Raw genomic sequence first — 19617 nt, 5'->3', positions numbered from 1 at the left:
ATTCAAGAAAGATAGATGATTGAAATAAATGTACTGTTTACTGCTTGTTGCTGCCGAACCAGTCGCAACGTTCTTGACGAAGACTCTTCCACTTCCTCTGCAATGTAGTTACTGTAACAACAAAAAAATATACCTAATACTTACTTCATTGTCAGGTAAGTATCTAGGAACTGAATGGTCGTTTGAGGATTTTGAACATTCTTACCACCGTGAAGGACTACGAAATATATTAGGTAAGTACCTAATACAATCGTAATTACCCACTTAAGTATCTAGTTTTAAGTTAATTTGGAACCGCAATAAATAAATATACCTAACTTGGTGAGGAGGAATAGAGTTTATTTAATAAACAACTACATCGCTGTAGTCGCTGCAACACTTCCCAAGGACACGCCATCACCGTCTCCGTCTCGCTCTAGCGAGTTGCCGTGTGTATGCCCCGCGCTAGCGCCGTCTCTGTCGCGGCGCCGCTAGACAGCGCGGCGCCGGTGACGTCATCGCGCCCGCGTCGGCTGACTCCTCACTGTGGAAGTGCTCCTATACCTATAATAGGTACTTACTAAGTTACTAATTATGTTTTACGTGTAAAAAGTAAAAAAAAAACCTAAACTGTGTTACATAGTTATATTACGACAACATAAAAACGAAAGCATAATGTCTTCTAGCCTAGGCAGGTGAATAATATTTTTGAAAATGTCTAATTGTCATTGTTTTGATATCAAAAGAAGGTATCAGCTACCTGAAGGTTTGCCATGGTCCGGTCATCGGTCGGTTTGAGCACAGGAACAGTAGTCAGCACACTTCATGTTATTATTGCACTTCATGTATGCTTACTAGTTAGAAACAACATACTTAACGTCATTAAATTACCATGGTCGCTGCCTGCGATTTACGAATAGCGTGTGTTTGGCAAACTATCGAAGCGATCTGAACTGATAGCTCGCACACATTCCTGCGTGTGCGCCGAACAATGATGACATGATCACAAACACACTCAACACAGTTGACATGTACTTCGTGTTATGAATTACCTACCAGAAGCAATGAATGAAATTCCTTGAGTCAATCCCTAGCCTCTTCATCTCTTCTCTGTTCAGCTGCAGCGGTCGTGACGGTGGAGGAAAACGAGCGGTACCTACCTATTACTTAATCATTACTTTAACCGGGGTGGTTTTCTGTGGTAGCAGATAAGCATACTCGTAAAACACCACAATACCAAAACAACAGCGATTCGGCTTAGGTCATGCATGCAGCATGTAGCCCGACCCTCGGCGGCACCGAATACCATAGGTACCGCAGGCTTACATCTGAGCAGGCCCCAGGCCTTAACTCACGCTAGCCCTTCTGACTTACCAAGGAGACCCCCAACATGACTGAGTGTCATCTAAGTACCTCCCAGCAGGAATTGAAATTCGTGCGCGGGTAGGCAAAGTAGTGTGACTAGGTAAGTAAGTACTCAAACCAAGTTGGGTCCACTTTAGCGTGATATTTGTCACAGAACCGTATTTGTATCGATATGCTAACTGGCTAGAATATCTGAGTGAACTAGCAAGGAACTTGACAGTGGCGAGCTGCAGCGGCTGATCTGTTCGGAGGTCGGAGCACTGCTCAGCGAGCCCCGGGCACGTTATCAGCGTGACCTTGACCTTGCCGCTATCGCACTCACACGACCAACAGTTTCAGTTTCTGTTCACACACATACAAGCAGTGCACATTACCTATATGATGTTATGAAAGCCAACGAATTCTTTCATCTTGTATATTAGGTATTTGTTTTTATGCATTTCCACATGTGGTGCATCTGCATACATGTGCCTACATTTATACATACATGCTTCTGTGCAATCGACGTCGGAGCTCGGTGGAGCGCCTGCATGCCTGACTCACTTGACAATAGACGTCACCGTGTTATGCATGACACTTGTGATTGCTTCTGTGCAATCGACGTCGGAGCTCGGTGGAGCGCCTGCATGCCTGACTCACTTGACAATAGACGTCACCGTGTTATGCATTGAGACTTGTGATTGCTTCTGTGCAATCGACGTCGGAGCTCGGTGGAGCGCCTGCATGCCTGACTCACTTGACAATAGACGTCACCGTGTTATGCATGACACTTGTGATTGCTTCTGTGCAATCGACGTCGGAGCTCGGTGGAGCACCTGCATGCCTGACTCACTTGACAATAGGCGTCACCGTGTTATGCATGACACTTGTGATTGCTTCTGTGCAATCGACGTCGGAGCTCGGTGGAGCGCCTGCATGCCTGACTCACTTGACAATAGACGTCACCGTGTTATGCATGACACTTGTGATTGCTGAGGAACACACGAGAATCAGTGACTTTTGTAAATAGGACCCGAAACGATCTTCTTACGTGCTAACGATAATTGCATTCATCTAAAGTCAGAAGGACGTGCTAAATAAGTATGTAACGTTCAAATTACATTTTATGTTGATGACTTGGTGTTGCCGACATTTCTTTGATCTGAGGGTGCCGTATTTTCATTTTTGTTCTAAAGCCGGCTTTTGACTATGGGATTAAGTTATATAGGTAGGGCTGTCATCTCGAATTTCGTCAAACCCGGACAAACATTTAAAAAACCCGGACATTTGGCGTAAATCGCATTTTTCCCCGAACGAGTACGATTTTTTTTAACAAAATAATACCTAATTTGTAATCCATTTATTTATTTATTTATTTATTATAACAAAGAAAGGACAATGGGCACAAATATATGGGACCTGGTATACCCCACCAATAGGAATGTCATATATATCATTGGATAGGCCTTTTTATGTAGGACAAGATTTACTATGACAGCTTTGCTGAAATGTTTGTCCGTTCTGAGATATAGATCAAAAACTGTGCTAAAGTTAGAACTAAGTAATCTATTGATACCTCAAGTTTTTAAAGGAAAATCTAAGTACTAATAACTTTAAGTCTTGTAAGTACTACTGTGCCCGTTAGGATCCATAATTGTTACTATTATGTAGCATTTCAACCTTTTATTGTACCAACTGGATGTTGGGCGTAGTGAGAAACCGCACCAATAGGAAAGTCATACATATCATTGGATAGGTCTTTTTAACTGGAACAACATTTACTATGACAGCTTTGTTCTATTGTTTGTCCGTTCTGAGATATAGATAACAAACAATCTTAAAACTGATGCTAATCAATACTGTAATCTGATTTTCTTTCATACAAGACTTACACTTAGTAGTTCTTAGATTTTCCTTTAAAAACTTGAGTTATCAATAGATTACTTAGTTCTAACTTTTGCACAGTTTTTGATCTATATCTCAGAACGGACAAACATTTCAGCAAAGCTGTCATAGTAAATATTGTTCTACATAAAAAGGCCTATCCAATGATATATATGACATTGCTATTGGTGGGGTATACCAATCTGCCCATTGTCCTTTATTTGAGAAGAGCACCAGTTGCGAAGTGCACCATTTGAGCAAGATATATAATTTGAGAAGTGCACCTAATGCGTCAAACCCTATGATTCTTTCACTGTTATGCTCCTGCTCCACCTGCGTCTTAACGCGTAAAATTTTGGCGTTACGCAGATGGGGCCAACGTTTTAATGACATTTTATACAAATGGCATTATTAATAGCATTAAACGCTAAGCGATAACTCGGGTGTCGGTTTTTTGGACGCATCAAAGGGTTTTAGTGCGTAGCTTAGAGCGCTAAGTGATGTTGGCTACATTAATGCCATCTCATTGCACGCATGCAAGGACGAGTGTAGATACTTTGTTTAAGCGGTAACTGCATTTTACGAGCACGATAATGGAATGGTCAAATGAGAAAGCTTTAGTTTTTAGAATTATTTTGTGTGCCTAAGTTTAACCTCTTTATTGAGTGTTAACGCGTTACTTCATGAGGGATTAACTCTTGCGGCATTGTAACCTAAGTGTAGCCAACACGCATTTTTAATGCAATAAGTAACGTGTAGTTGGCCATTGACATTAACGTTAACGCTAACGCAGGTGGAGCAGGAGCATTAGGAAGCTACACTATCTGCGCTGAACGCAAAGTACGTTTTAAATCTAATTTACAGAAGACGGCCGAACCAAAAAAGTAAAGTACTAGGACAGCATAACTTACATGTTCATATTAATACCTACTCAATGCGGTCGATAATTTTAATTAATAACACTACCTACTTAATATAATACTTATCTACTTAATATAAATAAAACAAAAAACGTAAGTAGATATTTAATTCTGATTTGTGAAAAAAAAACTAAGTGTTTTTGACTCTTGTCGATTTTGAGCAATGAAAAATTTCACAACTACCAGACCTATTTACGAAACAGTACCAAAATATATCCACATTAAAAAAATATATATTTCAATTCTCTTTCTAGGATGTCAATATCAACTGTGACAACAAAAGGGTTGAAAAAAAAACTAAAATATTGACAGTAGTACCACGGGTAGTTTTTTCTTGCCCGTGGTACTACCAGACCGCTTGGTAGTACTATGGGAAGAAAAATTTGCCCGTGGTACTACTGGTAGTACTATTGGTAGTACCACGGGCAACAAACGACCTATATTACTTACCTACATCCTGAATATAATATTTTATCGCTCGTCATAGTCGTCATACCTACATTTTGTAAAAATATTAATTTATAGTTTGGGATGTAATGTAATATACATATATTATAGCACAGTGCGAAAAGAATGACGAGCGATAAAGTATTATACCTATCTTAGGATGTAAAAAATATTATATTATATTCCATTGTCAAAAGCCGGCTTAAAAAAGTAGAAACGACACGGTAAGTAATATAATCGCAGTTCAAAATCAGTTGGCGATTTATTCACAAACATAATTATTGCAAAACTGTGTTGGTCGTGGCGCGGCGGGGTGCGCGGGGCGCGGGGCGCGGGGACATCGCTCAGGGCCGGCCGGCGCACACCGAGCGCGATGAGCGATGCGGCGCCGCGGCAGAGCGGCAACGTCGCGTATCGCTTTCTCTCTCGCAGTATAGCTTGGGCGTCGCTTGGGGAGGCCGCGTGTCGCCATGAACTCGCGCAACTACCGGGAGCGGCTGATCGACGAGGTGAAGAAGTACCCGGTGCTGTACGACACGCAGCACGAGAACCACCGCGACATCGACGTGCGCGACCGCTGCTGGCTCGAGATCTCCGAGCGGCTCGGCGCCAACAGTACGTACCCACGCTCCGCGCCTAGCTGCCGTTACTCTGTGTACCTACTCAGTGCCGCTAGCTGTTACTCTGCTGACCTGATGCGTAATGGCGAGCTGAGGTCTTTAGATATTGAACAATAGTACACAGCTTGTAGTCTCATGTTTAGTGGAAAATTCGGATTGTCGAGAAGACAAATCGCGGTAGCAATACATTTTCGTCACAACATTTAAAATGGCAGTTCGGCATAATGACGTGAAGTCGGTTTTATTATTTTTGTAAAAAAAAAAAATATTTTTAGCTTTTTAGTGACAAGCATAGTAGGTATTTGTCAACCCGCATTAGTGGAAAGTTCTCGTCAATATAAATTATACCGAATAATAATAACCCAAACCCGAGAGTTGCCCTTGATTTCTCAGGGTTTCCATCATAAGATCCTGACCTCACAACTATGGGATCACCTGGGAGGTATACCCTATCAAACAAAAACAATATTTTGCAAATCGTTCTAGTTCACGGAGTCATCGGTGAACATACTTACATAAAAATAAAAACAAAACAAAGATCCGGACGAATTGAGAACCTCCTTATTGGGAAGTCTGTTGAAAATAACTACTGATGTCAAATAAAAACCTGCCAAGTGCGAATTGGACCCGCGCAAGAAGGGTTCCGTGCAATATAAACATATGCCGTACACTACACTGACCTAAAGACACTTTTGTTGTATGGGGGCCCCTCAAAATATTTTCTTTTTGGGTACGGAACCCTAAAAAGGAATAGAAAGGAACCTGTTAACAAAACACACGTTTTGGTGCTCTCTTCTAAGTAAAACTAGAAAAAAAAATTAAGCTGATGTAACATTTCAAAATAAGTTGCTTTTCATAAAAAGGAATTCTTTTTTGTTTGTTTGTAACCTGAAGACCCCGAAACAACTGAAATTATTTTAAAAAATGTTTCACTGTTGGGTTGGGAAGCTAAACTATCTATACTAGGTTAGTAGTCAATTCGCATAGACTTAAGTCGTAATTTTTAATCAAATATATTTTTTGTGTATGCTACTCAAATGTGTAGTAGGCAATTGGTCATTGGTGTTCACTGTCCAATATATAAGTAGTTAGAAAGTAAGACACAAACTTGCATTGGTACTAGCCTAACCTGGAATCGAACCCACACTCATTTTGCGAGGTTGGTTGATGGATGACCCACTAGACCACCACGACTAAAATTTAATCCATTAAGTAAGTATTAACTCTATATTAAATGTAAATGTTGACTCCATGACGTATTAGTTATAAGAAGGGTGATGTTGTGCGCAGGTGAGGTGCTGAAGCGCGAGTGGAAGATCCTGCGCGACTCCATGCGGCAGGCGCTGAAGCGCAGCAAGACCGGCGCCACCACCAAGTCCGGCCTGCCCTGCAAGAAGTGGCGCTTCCAGAGCCGCATGGCCTTCGTGCTGCCCTACATGACCATCCGCCGGTGAGCCCCCCCCCCCCCGCACGCGCACTGCGCCCGCGGACACAGCATGACCGGCGCGCGTGCTTGCAGGAACCCGCGCTTCGACAAGAGCCGCGTCAAGCCGGACGAGGCGGAGGCGTCGGAGCAGGAGGGCGAGGCGGAGGCGTGGGAGCCGCCGGCGCCCGAGCACGACTCGCTGGAGCTGTTCTTCGCGAGCGTGTGCCAGAGCGCCAAGCGGCTGCCGCGCAAGCACCAGGCCGCGCTCAAGCGCCACGTGCTGGACGCGCTGCTGCGCGCCGAGGCCGACTGGGAGGCCGACCAGGCTGACTCCAAGGCCGAGCTCAACAAAGACTTCGACTGACTGCTGACACACATTTTACACTGTTATTATCGTTTTAGTGCTATAAATAACAAAATAAATAGTTTTGTATCGTCTATAAGGATATCGGGTTATCTGTATGTACGTAAAGTTCGGAAGACCCTGAGGTCTTCCGGAGCGGGCTGGTGCTCCTGACGGTGAACACTGCACAAAGCTTCACTATTTCCGAGTGACATAGGCTGTATTTTATTCCGGATAAGGGAAGAAGTTGTCATGGGACGCGGGTGCATCCGCGAGAAACAGCTAGTATGTAATATATTGTATATGTCGTAAAATAACAAGAATCTCAAATTTATAAACCTTGGAAAATAAACTTTCGGAAGATTCCCACAGGTTCTCGTTATTTTCCGGTGACATATACGTACATGCATTTATAAGTCTGTTTTTTAATCTCGTAGACTAAACTGACATTACGAGTGTTGACAGTTTATTACAATTTTTAAATAGTGATGTGGCACAGCACAACCGAAACTTACCGTTGATAAAATCAAGTATCGTTTTTTACAATACGTTATCCTGAAATTAATAATGTAAAACATATATTTTTAATTACATAATTTAATTACTGGCATTCGCGTTAATCTGATTCAGATGACTCCATGTCTGAGGAATATTCAGAATCATCAGTTCGTATGGTGTCAAGTTCCATATATTTATTTCTTAAGTTTTGCTGTTTCGTAAGAGAAAAGGGTTAAGATTGCCGTTTTGACGCGTACGGGAACAACACTGATGGTGTCTATTTTTTTTTGTTTTATTTAGAGGCATTGAAACATGGTTGGATTACGCATGGCGTTGCGTGGTCAGATTTCCCTGGTAGTTTGTAGCACGTCGTGAAGCCGTGTGTGTGTAAATATATAACTTTGAATGAAAAATAAATTCGTCTATTTCGATAAAAAGTTACGATTCAACAAATCGGTATCGTAGGTACAACACTACACAAAAGAGCTGGCGACATTATTTGTAAGTTTGACATTTTGCAAGTATCAATTTAGTCTACGAGATTAAAAAACAGACTTATAGTATAAAAATTTTTATTAGATTTTTCAGAAGTGTTTTTTTTTTATTTAATTGAAATATATATAATAAGATAGTGTACTATAGAACGGATGGAATTGCAACTGGACAATGTCTATATACCGCACAGGCATACATACAAGCTCACCGCACGTGTTTACTCGTCTTGTTGTATTATAATGTGAATATTCATTCGATTAATTGGTGCTAAAGCTGATGAAGTCAATATTGTGATAAGTGAGGGAGGACTAGTGACAGGTGTCATCTAACAATACATCAGAAGGTCCCGGTATCACCTACTTGCCACTGTAGATCATACTTGGAAGAACGAATTTATGTAAATTATTTTAGGTAAAAAATGGTTGTTGTAAAACGTAAAGCTTAATAGCTGAACGAAGTAAATATGTAGTCCTGTGTATAGGAGTGCGGCGCACGAGCTGCCTCGCGCAGTCACGGTCAACGCGTTGATGTCCTCCTAGACGATTATCGGCTACGGCGGCTGTTCTCATTTAAGGAGATCAGCCAATTGCGCAGGACATATTATAGTGCACAAACATTTGCGCAGACACAGGTGCACTCCCTATTCCTTCACTCTCATAACCCGATGGGACGGCAAATCCGACACGACCGGAGAGAGATCAGGCGCCGGACCGACATTTACGTGCTCTCCGATGGTGCACGGGTGTATCAATCACCAAGTTCCAGGCTCCGGGCTGCTTTGTGAAAGTCTTCTAAAACCCACAAAGCGATTTCGGCCCGACTCGGGAATCGAACCCGAGACCTCGTGCTCAGCAGCCGCACTTGCGACAGCTAGACCAACGAGGCAGTCAACGCGTTATAATATAAAGAAAGACTTGTTCCGGTGATTGATTCGCGTCGATGCGATGCCTGTACGATGCGATGTAATGTAAATAAATATGTTAAGGTCTCCTTACCGTGAATTTTATTTTTATAGATCGCTAAAAGCTCTTTCACACTGGTGGCGCGTTTTGCGCGGTTTTCCAAGCGACAAAGCTCGGTTCGTACGTCAGCAAACAATTGACAAACCCAGTAAAAAATGCATATTTTTGTCGCTTAGTATGTGTCGCGCGTCTATACTGTTAAGTGCAATTTAAACATTTATTTCACTTCATGTTCTTACTTCTGGGCTTGAATAACAAAGACATTAATTGATTAGTCATCAAAGGAGGTTGTCATTCGCCTAACTAGCCTTTTCCAAAAAAGCTTTAAAAAGTTTTTTTTATTGTTAAATCCGAGTCATCATCTCCCGAACCTTTTCCCAACTATGTTGCGGTCTTTAAGTCTAACCGGATGCAGCTGAGTACCAGCTCTTTACGAGGAGCGACTGCCTATCTGACCTCTTCAACCTGTCACTAGTGACAGACTTACTGGCTTCTTTTTGTGTTTTTGGAAGTCGTTTTTAGGGTTCAGTACCCAAAGGGTAAACCGGAATCCTATTGTTTTCGCTCCTCTGTCCGTCCGTCCGTCAGTCACAAGGCTGTATCTCATGAACCGTGATAGAGAGTTTAAATTTTCACAGATGATGTATTTCTGTTGCCGCTATAACACAAATACTGAAAACTAGAATAAAATAATTATTTTGGGGGGTTCCCATACAACAAACGTGATCTTAAATAATTGTACGGAACCCTTCGTGCGTGAGTCCGACTCGCACTTGGCCCGTTTTTATTTTTGATAGCACCATTCTAATGAAACCAAAATCATAATCAAATTGTACATAATTTTGCCGCTAGTAATATTTAATAAGGAAACGCCAATGAATAGATATTGTAAAATAGTTACATTGTAAGGTTAGAATGAGCAGCATGGTGGTGGTCAGCCTGCTTGCTTGTTTTTCTCTTGCAGCTCCAACATTCTGTCGCGCTCCTTCTGCATCTCCTCGCGCTGCGCGGCGGGCATGATGTCCTCCATCTGCTTGATGTAGGTGGCGTGCACGTGCGCCAGGTAGTCCACGGTGTACGTGACGTCGATGTTGCGCCGCAGCGCGTGCTCGTAGCTCCAGATGCGCCGCTTGAAGCGGTTGCTGGCGGTGTTGCTCCACTTGGACATGGCGAAGTACACGCCGCGCAGGCTCTTTAGCCAGTCGTCCAGCTGCCGGAATATGTACGCCATGCGGAACCGCGGGTCGCCCTCGTATTTCTTTATTACGGGCTCAAGGTCTACGAGTTTTTCTTGCATAGTATAAATTTTTTGTCTCATTAGTTCCAAGATCTTCAGGTTGTTCTGTCTGTAAGAGGGGTCATGGAACCCAGGCTTCCGCCGGCTCGCGATCAGGTTGCCGACCCGGGACGCCGGCCCGGTGGACTCCGGCCCGGGGGGCTCCAGCCCGGGGGGTGCCGGCCACAACGAGTTGGCCTCGAGGCTCAGGTCGGCCGCGGGGAGCTCGCCATAGTCCAGGCTCACGTTCACCCTGTGCAGTTATTTTTATTAACATAACGAGCGATGGCTCCAAAGAATCTATAGTCTCTAATTGCACCGTATTTTTTTGGTTGCTAATATGAAGAGAAAATAGTATGAGGAAGTATGAAGGAAGGTTGCCTGGGGTATCCGCGCAGACTGAGCGGCAGCAGGTCGCGGCGCAGTGGCGGCGCGGGCGGGCGGCGCGGCGGCGGGGCTTGCGGGGGTGGCTGCGGTTGCAGCGGAGCCTGCAGCACCGCGAGCCGCGCCGTCAGCGCCCGCGCCAGCCGCGCGTCCTCGCCCACGAAGTCGTAGTCCCGCAGGCTGATCAGGTGCTCCCCACTTCGCTTATTCACTATTTCCACACCTGTTAAGATAAATATCATCGACTAGCTTCTGCCTTGACATGGGAACTTAGCTCTGGTTGTAACGCTCTCAGACTACATTTGGCCGGGTGTGGGAAGTAGTAGTTGCCTCACGAGTGGAAGGCAGTTTGAAGGTAAGGAGAAAGTATAGATACGAAGTAATAGTGGGTAAGTACTCACTGAGTGCTATGGACAGGGACCCGATAACCACTGCAACAGTATGACGGACTGCGTTACGCTCTTACTTTAATACTTAACTAGCTTCCGCCCGCGGCGTCGCCCGCGTAGAGTTCGGTTATATCGCGTTTCCACGAGAATTTTTCAAAAGTCATAAAAATTACTATCCAATGTTCTTTCTCAATTCTCGCTTTCACATCTAAACCACTGATCCGATTTTAATAAAATTTGGTACAGAGATAGAGTGACCTTGAGAAAGAACATAGTTTTTATGCCGGACTTTTGAAGAATTCTCGTGGAAACGCGATATAACCGAACGCTACGCGGGCGAAGCCGCGGGCGGCAGGAGTACCTCTATAACTTCCTTACCCAATAGTGTAGTTGCAGGCAGCATGATCGTACTCGTGATGCATATAGCGAACAGTTTGTTGAGGAGCCTGCAGAGTCTCTCGCTGCTCAGCTGGCTGTCGGTGCTGGCTGTACGTGTGCTGGGCTCGTAAGTGCCGCTCATTTACTGTTAATTAACAGTATGTTATCAGTGGGCAATAAAAACCGTGTTACATGACCAAAACTACTCTCATACCATCTCGTTCCTTACCAGTTACACTGTAGAAACTGTGAAGTACTGTGCTCGGTCGTCCTACCTAAAAGCATTGCAAATATGTACCTGCGCATAGTAATATGCACAAGATAATGTAGACGCCATGAATAGAAACGCCTAAATATCAAAATAGAGACAATTATGACAAGCTCGCTACATAAGCATCAAATGTTCATAGCGCGTAGCAAAAATTAAAAATAAATGTCTTCCCCGTCGCATTTACAGTTGGAGTTTGGAAATATTCGGAATGAAGGGGCGAAGGGTTGTCGGCAGTGGTTGGGGGGGTGGAGCCCCCCCCCCCCTCCCTCCCGGTCCCCGCAGGTGGCATCGATCGGCCCGCGCCCGGCAACAACTAGCTAGTGGCGGTATTCGGTTTCACACTGTAGAGGATTCAGCGAGTATACGCAGTACACGCACAGCCTCACTCGCTTACTGAATGATTGCACTGATGTGCTCACGCATTGCTCCCTAGACACACATCTCGGTAGTGTCGCTCATAGCCAGATATTCCGTCCACTGACTACTTCCCAAACTCTACATAAGTCGCAAACGTATGCAATACATATAGTTATGAAGTGGTCTTAATTGACTGATAATACTTCTTGTACCTGTGTCTAGGTTCTCTGAGGGCCACCATTAAAAAAAACGAATCTGGCATTAAGCTCATGTCATATTCCCCTCGTGAGGCTACGGCTCTCATAATCACTATCTCCCCCCCCCCCGCAGCGCTCGCCCCTACCCTGGAGGATAGCAGCGGCAGGGTGCAACTGTACCTACGTACAAGTACAACTGGGGGAGGATATAAATAGATGTCCTCCGTCAGTGCCAAGGTCGGTGCGGATCGATAGCTGCGGCCGAGGGTGAGCGGGGCGCGTCCGGGGGCGGGGGGAGGGGGCTGGAGGCTTCACTGCTTAGGGATCGGCTCATACTTATGTAACGCGCATAGGTACAATACACATAGATACACACATGTCATACATACAATGGTGCTAATTCGGACAAGCAAATAGGAAGCAAGGAAAGACATCAAAGCATCAGCAGTCGTCTAACCGAATGCGGATGCACACCTACTGGGACACGGTCTTTTATTCCGACCCAGGTAACAGACGAACCAGTAGATAACTAGAACCGTCACCAGTCAGTCAAGACAATGAGCAACAACATATGTACACTAGCAACTGTTGTTAGCGAAACTTGCATCTTCTGCTGCGAGTGACATTGTGATTGATACAATGTCATTCAATAATAGTAAAACACGAGTATAAGTCATCCCTCCGGCAGCCGCTGACTTCCCTTGAATTAAGTTTAAAAATTAATTTATATCGAGCGATGACGGATTTAGTCTCCCAGGCTCCCTCGACATTGCGCTCTCCGGCTAGAAACAAAGCTGCCTGCCTAACTTGCAGATAAATGGACGCCTTCATTGCTCTACACTAGAGGAATGGGAAACCGCGAAACATACAAAACTTGACACTATAACAACAGGTCCTAACTGTCCTACCCATATTGTTTCAAATGTTTTGGATTTACTTTTATTTTTGACAAGCATCCGAGAGCGCACTTATGTAGATATTATAATCATCATAGAATGTATGCCTAACCTACATCATTGAAAATGTACCTATTCGTTGAGCAATATGACGTGAATGGTGCGCCCATGAACCTGTCGCTCGTCACAGCGGCCGAGATTTCGCTGAACTGCTATAAATAACGCGAGCCACAAACTGTACTCTCCCATGTACGTCCACAACCTCGCACTGTCTAACCAACCGGAGACGCCATTGCCGTGCCCTGAGCTTCTGCCAAATGTTCGAGAGCGTTTGTCGTGTGTTTCACTAAATCCGGTCTAGAAAGCATAAGTCACTTATCCTATTGTAGCTTGCGTGTAAATTGACAGATTCATTCACAAAGAGATTTGTGACCAGTGACGGACAACATTTTCGAACACTTATCATCATCACTAGGCAGGGACGGACGTTACCTACTGCACGACACCTCCAGAAAGCACATCTGTGACCCGCAGCTCAGCTCATCGTGGTAATGTGTAGTAGGGTGTGAGCCCAGAGGCACAATCATACACATTTGAAACCACAAAATTAAAACGAAGCTAATAAATACTTAGAAAGCGAAGCTGTAGCGCGAATTGAGCTCTCATTAACATAGAACGCAAGGAGACGCAGCTGGCGTGGAATATACCAGGCAGGGATGAGTTCCGCGTAGGCTTGAGCCGGAGAATAGGATTGAACACGTTTGAGACGTGAGGAACAAGCTATCCACTCGCGATATCTGATTGTTTGTGTCTAGGTTCTCCTTGTTATTTCGGTTTTCTTCCTCCTGTGCTAGACTGTTCCAGAGTCTCACCACCTGTACCGACTGGGGGTGACAATAAACAATACTAAAGCATTTTTGCGCAAGCATGCAAGTTATCTGAGTTGGATTCAAGGCAGTATTGTGGTGAGTCGCTGTTGCGGCTAGCAGCTGCCGAGCTCTGAACTACAGAACTGCAGAGCTCACCTAGAGGCCGATGTGGTGCCGCCTGACCGTCTGCCGCGCTCGCCAGCGCCTACACATTCAATACTAACAGTTACAACCATCACAATAAGGCTCATTTTTCATTCCATCACAGTTTTGTATCAACTCTATGCGTCCGGAACATAAATAACATATGACGCAAGAAGCAATTTAAGGATGCCACTGTCTGACAAAATGTTTAAGCATTAGGTATATTATTCTAAAACGAGGGTAGGTAGGTACATTATGTAATGCCGTCGGCCCACCGAGAGCTCAATATCCGTGCCGGTAACTATACAAATTAAAAACATACAAGATAAATTTATTTTGTAATATATTGTTTATTCATTAATTTATTTGTTTGTCTCAGGCATCTAACGCCTATAGAAAATATTATACAAACATATTATAACTTTGAATTCTATTCTAAATATTCTAATACACATTTTAAATTAGCTTCTACCAGCGGTTTCACCCGTGCCGCCCGTGTCTTCTCTCGTCTATCTAACACTAACAATTTTTTTCGTATAATGTGTATACTTTTTAAATGTTGACATCCTTTACTGGCAGTGTTACCTAAGCAGTGCCCCTCTGGTCACGTTGCCAATAATGATAATATAAATAGCTAGCTCATAAATTAGAAATGATCTCACTGGTTATTCGAGAGATGTAGGTACCTAGGTAATTCTGAGGCAGCCGTGGTGCCGCTACTCTGCGTGCCCGTGGAGACCGACCAGCAGAGCCGGCAGCACCATATCTACTCGGTCGGCACAAACATGTTGTAGTGGCATGCCATCCATCCCCCATCCCTCTCTAAACTCAGCTAGGTATTATGAAATTACCTACAAAATGCCCACACTTGAGACAGTAATTTAGTCGCAACTTTTAAATAAAACTCCTACAAGCAGGCGAGTGATTGACTGCAACATGCAGGAACACACAGGACTGGCTGATCCACATCATCAACAATTAGTGCAGGCTGTGTCCTCTCACAGCAGATAGGTAGTAATATTTAAAGCAGCAGACTTTAGCGCCATATTTGAGTGCGATATAAAGTAACACAGTAACTGACTAGGCCGCTTTAGCACTACAATGTGACGATAATAAATAGTGATGTTGGCGCGAATTTCTATCGACTCATTACCGCAGCTGCCCTGGTGTCTGGATGGAAAGTTTCCTGGCGTCAGCACAGCCGGCTCCAGGCGTGACGCCGCTCGTCGTGCTGCCAGCTCGCCGCCCACCGCCGCACTCTGCGTGTTGCGCTCACCAACTGAACTCAGCCTGTTCAATGAACACCACACTTTGGGACTCTTGGAGTTTGGGGTTCTTAGAATTTAATTGTTTAGTAGAATGATGATGATGATAACCCCCAGCCGATTATCGGCCACGGCGGCTGTTCTCATGTAAGGAGATTAGCCAACTGCTCAGGACTTATTATACCTAGTGCACAAGTGTTCGCGCAGACACAGGTGCACTTACTATTTATTCGCTCTCATAGCCCGATGGGACGGCAATTTAAACTGATGACTGAAGTTAACATGATACTTAAAAAATGATATGAAAAATATAGAGTTATTGGAGATAGTACACTTCGACGGTAAAAAGGCAAAAGGGGTCAAGCGCCACATTTTGCGATTTTAACTTTTTTATTGACCCCAACTCCACAATTTTTTCTCTTTCGAATGGTCGTAGTATCGTTTTCCTAGCATGAAAAAAAGTCACTTGCACCAAAGAATTATTTGTACTGAAGTGCCAAATCGATACTTGCCAAAAGTGCTCAAGCGACACCAACTTTACCTTGCTTGGTTGAAGGACCATTTTGTGTATTACGTTTTTGTATCGCTTTGTCATTTGGTATAATTTTAAAAACAATATTAGAAGTAAATATGTCGTTTGTATCCATTTTTCTTTTATTTGTTTAATAACTATAACGTCGCTTACACCAATAGTAAAAATTGACAACTAAACATAATTGGCGCTTGGCCCCTTTCTTAAATAATTTTATTTTCATTACGTTGCATTTGATCCACTCAGCACGCGCGACAGCGCCCTTGCAAATGGGTGTAAGTCCACGCGTGTTTGAAACGCGATCGCAGTTTTTAACACAGATTAAAATCTATACTAATATTATAAAGCTGAAGAGTTTGTTTGTTTGTTTGAACGCGCTAATCTCAGGAACTACTGGTCCGATTTGAAAATTTCTTTCAGTGTTAGATAGCCCATTTATCGAGGAAGGCTATAGGCTTTTTATCGTTAAGTAGTTCCCACGAGATGCGGGTGAAACCGCTGGCAGAAGCTAGTTTTATATAAAACATGTCTGCAACTCCTGAAAACGTGAAATTGCGAAGTGTTTTTATGCCGAAAAAGACTTGCTAGTACCAAGAAGGTTATTACTTGATTATAATGATAGCAATAGAGAGGTCGAAGAAATTTAAGATGACGTGATTCCCCTACTATCATCGGTAAATTCAACCTCATTTTATTTATTTTATAAAAATAAATTTAACGTTTCTTAGGATAGTTTTTAGGCTTCCGTACCCAAAGGGTAAAACGGGACCCTAATGTTTTCGTGATAGTTAGAGAGTTGAAATTTTCGCAGATGATGTATTTCTGCTGCCGCTATAACAACAAATACTGAAAAGAATCAAATAAATATTTTGGTGGGCTCCCATACAAAAAACGTGATTTTTTTAAGAACTGGTAATAGGTAGTACATGTTGGATAATTTTATTACGAGAGCAACTTGAAAATGTGTTTATTGAGATATCTTAATGATATTGGTGTCAAATAAAAGGTCTAGGTATAAAACCATTTTATCCGTTTTTGAATCATGTAAATCGGTTCATGCGTTTAGGAAATCATTAAAAATGTAAACAATCATGATTTTTACCAAATTATTGTGGTTTATTTACTCAAATAATGTGATAACATGCTGTTGTAGGTATGTACTATCAGTTAGGTACCTAACTGCTGTTTTTTGGATCTCAGTTTTGTTCCTCGTATTGTTTTAGATTAATACATAATTCATAGTTCTATTACCTATCTGCTGTGGCAAATATAAAATAATACTGTTAACTAAGATATTTTAACTTAAGCCAAAATCTGACTTAGTTGTATGATCTGTTGTGCCAAATAAAATAAAATACTTTACTACTTTATACACATGGAGCTTAGGCCAAAATCAAAATAATCCAACATTCAATATTGGTGCTTGACCCCCTCGCAAATGCGATAAACATGGTAAAAACCTGGGGTCAAGCGACATCTATCTTTGAAACTATTGATCTCAGGCTTATTTTGATGTAAAATTATTAAAGAACATTTTATTTAAGATAACTTTTCTGAAGATTGTGATGTAATTCAATAAAGCAATAAAGAGATATTATTTTTTAAAACTTTCTTTTTACTCTCCTGAACAATTTGATCTGTGGTGCTTGACCCCTTTTGCCTTTTACCCGTCGACTTGTATTTACTGAAAAAAGTGACGAATTAAGGAAGGGAGCAAAGACTTAGATTTTAAAGTTAGAGAGAATAAAAAGAAATGAAGATCGCTTGAGAAATAATATTTTAATATAACCGCGATAAAATCCGAAAAAGTAGGTAGTTTTAATTATTCGCGATGGTTAGTGTCAGAAATCAATATGAAATGATTCACTCAAAATACATATGTAAGTAACTTCTTGTACATTTCGTGACAGGCATGATGGACGATGACATCGTCATGTACAACCAACCGCTGAAACTAACTAGTCCGAGATCAGTGATCCACTGACGACGAGTACCTAGGTAAGTCAAAATGCTGCTAGCGTATGCTCGAACCGCTCGAGCCCTGCCACCTGATAAATATTCACTGATGCGAACATTCGTATGTGCAATCTGTATGTCATCGAGATAAATCGGCGCGTCCCCCCCCCCCGCTCCCCTCTCCCGGCCGCTGAGCGTCCATGATGGATGTGCCGGAGGAAATTGAGCGGCCATCGGAAATGGCCGCGTTCGCCCTCCATAGCCACCATAATTCATTTCTGTTCCACTCCACAACTGATAATTCATTTTTATTCATGGGCTGGGGCTGCAGCTCGCCTCGCTACTCAGCCGCCATTCGGTTTGGATAGGGCTGCCATCCGTCCGGGTTTCCCCGGATTTGTCCTCGTTTGGAGGCCGTCCGGGGGCCGTCCGGGCGGGGTTTCAAGAAGTGTCCGGGGAAAACCCGGACACTTTTCATGTAAGGAAGCACCTCATTGAATTTAAGTATATGTTAATAGTAAAGGGATTACAAATTAGGTTCGGGGGAAAAATGCGATTTACGCCAAATGTCCGGGTTTTTTAAATGTTTGTCCAGGTTTGGCGAAATTCGAGATGGCAGCCCTAGGTTTGGATGACAGTGGTCAGGCTCCGTGCCTCAGTGCTCGTTCATTATGTGGACGAGTTTTCATATTAGTATCGTATCGTCGCGTCGTAGCGATCGAAAGCGACGCGCAATGTACTGCAGTTTTTTTTTTAATTGGACCTTGTTCTTATAAACAGATCGTTTCAGTTCAATTATTTTCAGGAAAATTTAATTAAAGGATTTAATGTAATTGTGAACGACACACCCTGTATAAAGTAAGTTGTGCCGGGATTTTCAAAAAATTGCTTGATATACCTACATAAAGTACACTTCATCAACATGGTATAAATTGATATATGTATGTGAATATTTATCTATAACTAGCTTTCGCCCGCAGTTTCACCCGCGTACCGTAGCCGGATGGTGACAAAAACTATCCTAAAACCGGGTCTAAGTTACCTCCCCTCTAATTTTCAGCCAAATCGGTCAAGTCGTTTTCATGTTATGTCGTGACAACGGAAAGCGGTTTTCATTTTTATATATATTGATTAGTATATAAAACTTAAAATCCTGACACTCTTGACTGCTATAATACTCCTGTAAGTTATGCGGTCCTAGTACACGGTGGGCAGTTCCATGGACACTCGTTGATTGGTATATTACTCATCTGATTTATGCGATCCTGGTATTTTGGTTTTAGTCGTGCGTTGTGTGACGCCGTTGCACTAGGTGTGGTGGCCTAGTGGGTAAAGGACCGACCTCTCGAGTATGAGGGCGCGGTTTCGATCCCAGGTCAGGCAAGTACCAATGCAACTTTTCTAAGTTTGTATGTACTTTCTAAGTTTGTATGTACTTTCTAAGTATATCTTAGACACCATTGGCTGTGTTTCGGATGGCACGTTAAACTGTAGGTCCCGGCTGTCATTGAACATCCTTAGCAGTCGTTACGGGTAGTCAGAAGCCAGTAAGTCTGACACCAGTCTAACCAAGGGGTATCGGGTTGCCCGGGTAACTGGGTTGAGGAGGTCAGATAGGCAGTCGCTTCTTGTAAAGCACTGGTACTCAGCTGAATCCCGTTAGACTGGAAGCCGACCCCAACATGATTGGGAAAAAGGCTCGGAGGATGATGATGTGTGACGCCGTTGCACAGCGTGCACTGCGGTGGAGCCGCGCCTTTGAGTACGGATGACGAATCGGGACCA

The 19617-nt window shown here is 43.2% G+C and overlaps 2 protein-coding genes and 1 long non-coding RNA gene across 3 annotated transcripts; 1 reads left to right on the top strand and 2 right to left on the bottom strand.

Annotated features, from left to right (window-relative positions):
• Positions 1-322: 322 nt before the first annotated feature.
• LOC124638959 lies at positions 323-1337 on the bottom strand. Its single transcript, XR_006985423.1, has 2 exons — positions 740-1337; positions 323-523 (listed from the first exon to the last, which is right to left on the bottom strand). It is a non-coding gene; the product is annotated as an uncharacterized LOC124638959 (long non-coding RNA).
• A 3583-nt stretch (positions 1338-4920) lies between these two features.
• LOC124639083 (transcription factor Adf-1-like) lies at positions 4921-7066 on the top strand. The gene is made up of 3 exons (XM_047176309.1): positions 4921-5189; positions 6485-6644; positions 6714-7066. Exons 1-3 carry the CDS (start codon positions 5045-5047, stop codon positions 6982-6984), a joined length of 576 nt encoding a protein of 191 aa, XP_047032265.1. The 5' UTR covers positions 4921-5044; the 3' UTR covers positions 6985-7066.
• A 2692-nt stretch (positions 7067-9758) lies between these two features.
• On the bottom strand, positions 9759-10402 carry LOC124639001. Its single transcript, XM_047176210.1, has one exon. It carries the CDS (start codon positions 10234-10236, stop codon positions 9853-9855), a length of 384 nt encoding a protein of 127 aa, XP_047032166.1. The 5' UTR covers positions 10237-10402; the 3' UTR covers positions 9759-9852.
• Positions 10403-19617: the final 9215 nt, after the last annotated feature.

The sequence above is a fragment of the Helicoverpa zea genome, chromosome 18 (assembly GCF_022581195.2).
Source record: "Helicoverpa zea isolate HzStark_Cry1AcR chromosome 18, ilHelZeax1.1, whole genome shotgun sequence".
In the NCBI taxonomy this organism is placed as follows: Eukaryota; Metazoa; Arthropoda; class Insecta; order Lepidoptera; family Noctuidae; genus Helicoverpa; species Helicoverpa zea.
This window is presented reverse-complemented; position numbering and strand designations above follow the sequence as displayed.

Excerpts from the sequence above, each read along its gene's own strand:
- LOC124639001 (XM_047176210.1), bottom strand. The coding sequence starts at position 10,236 with ATGAGACAAAAAATTTATACTATGCAAGAAAAACTCGTAGACCTTGAG.
- LOC124639083 (XM_047176309.1), top strand. The coding sequence starts at position 5,045 with ATGAACTCGCGCAACTACCGGGAGCGGCTGATCGACGAGGTGAAGAAG. Across the intron at positions 5,190-6,484 it reads CGAGCGGCTCGGCGCCAACA|GTGAGGTGCTGAAGCGCGAG; the intron begins GTACGTACCCAC and ends TGTTGTGCGCAG. Across the intron at positions 6,645-6,713 it reads CCCTACATGACCATCCGCCG|GAACCCGCGCTTCGACAAGA; the intron begins GTGAGCCCCCCC and ends GCGTGCTTGCAG.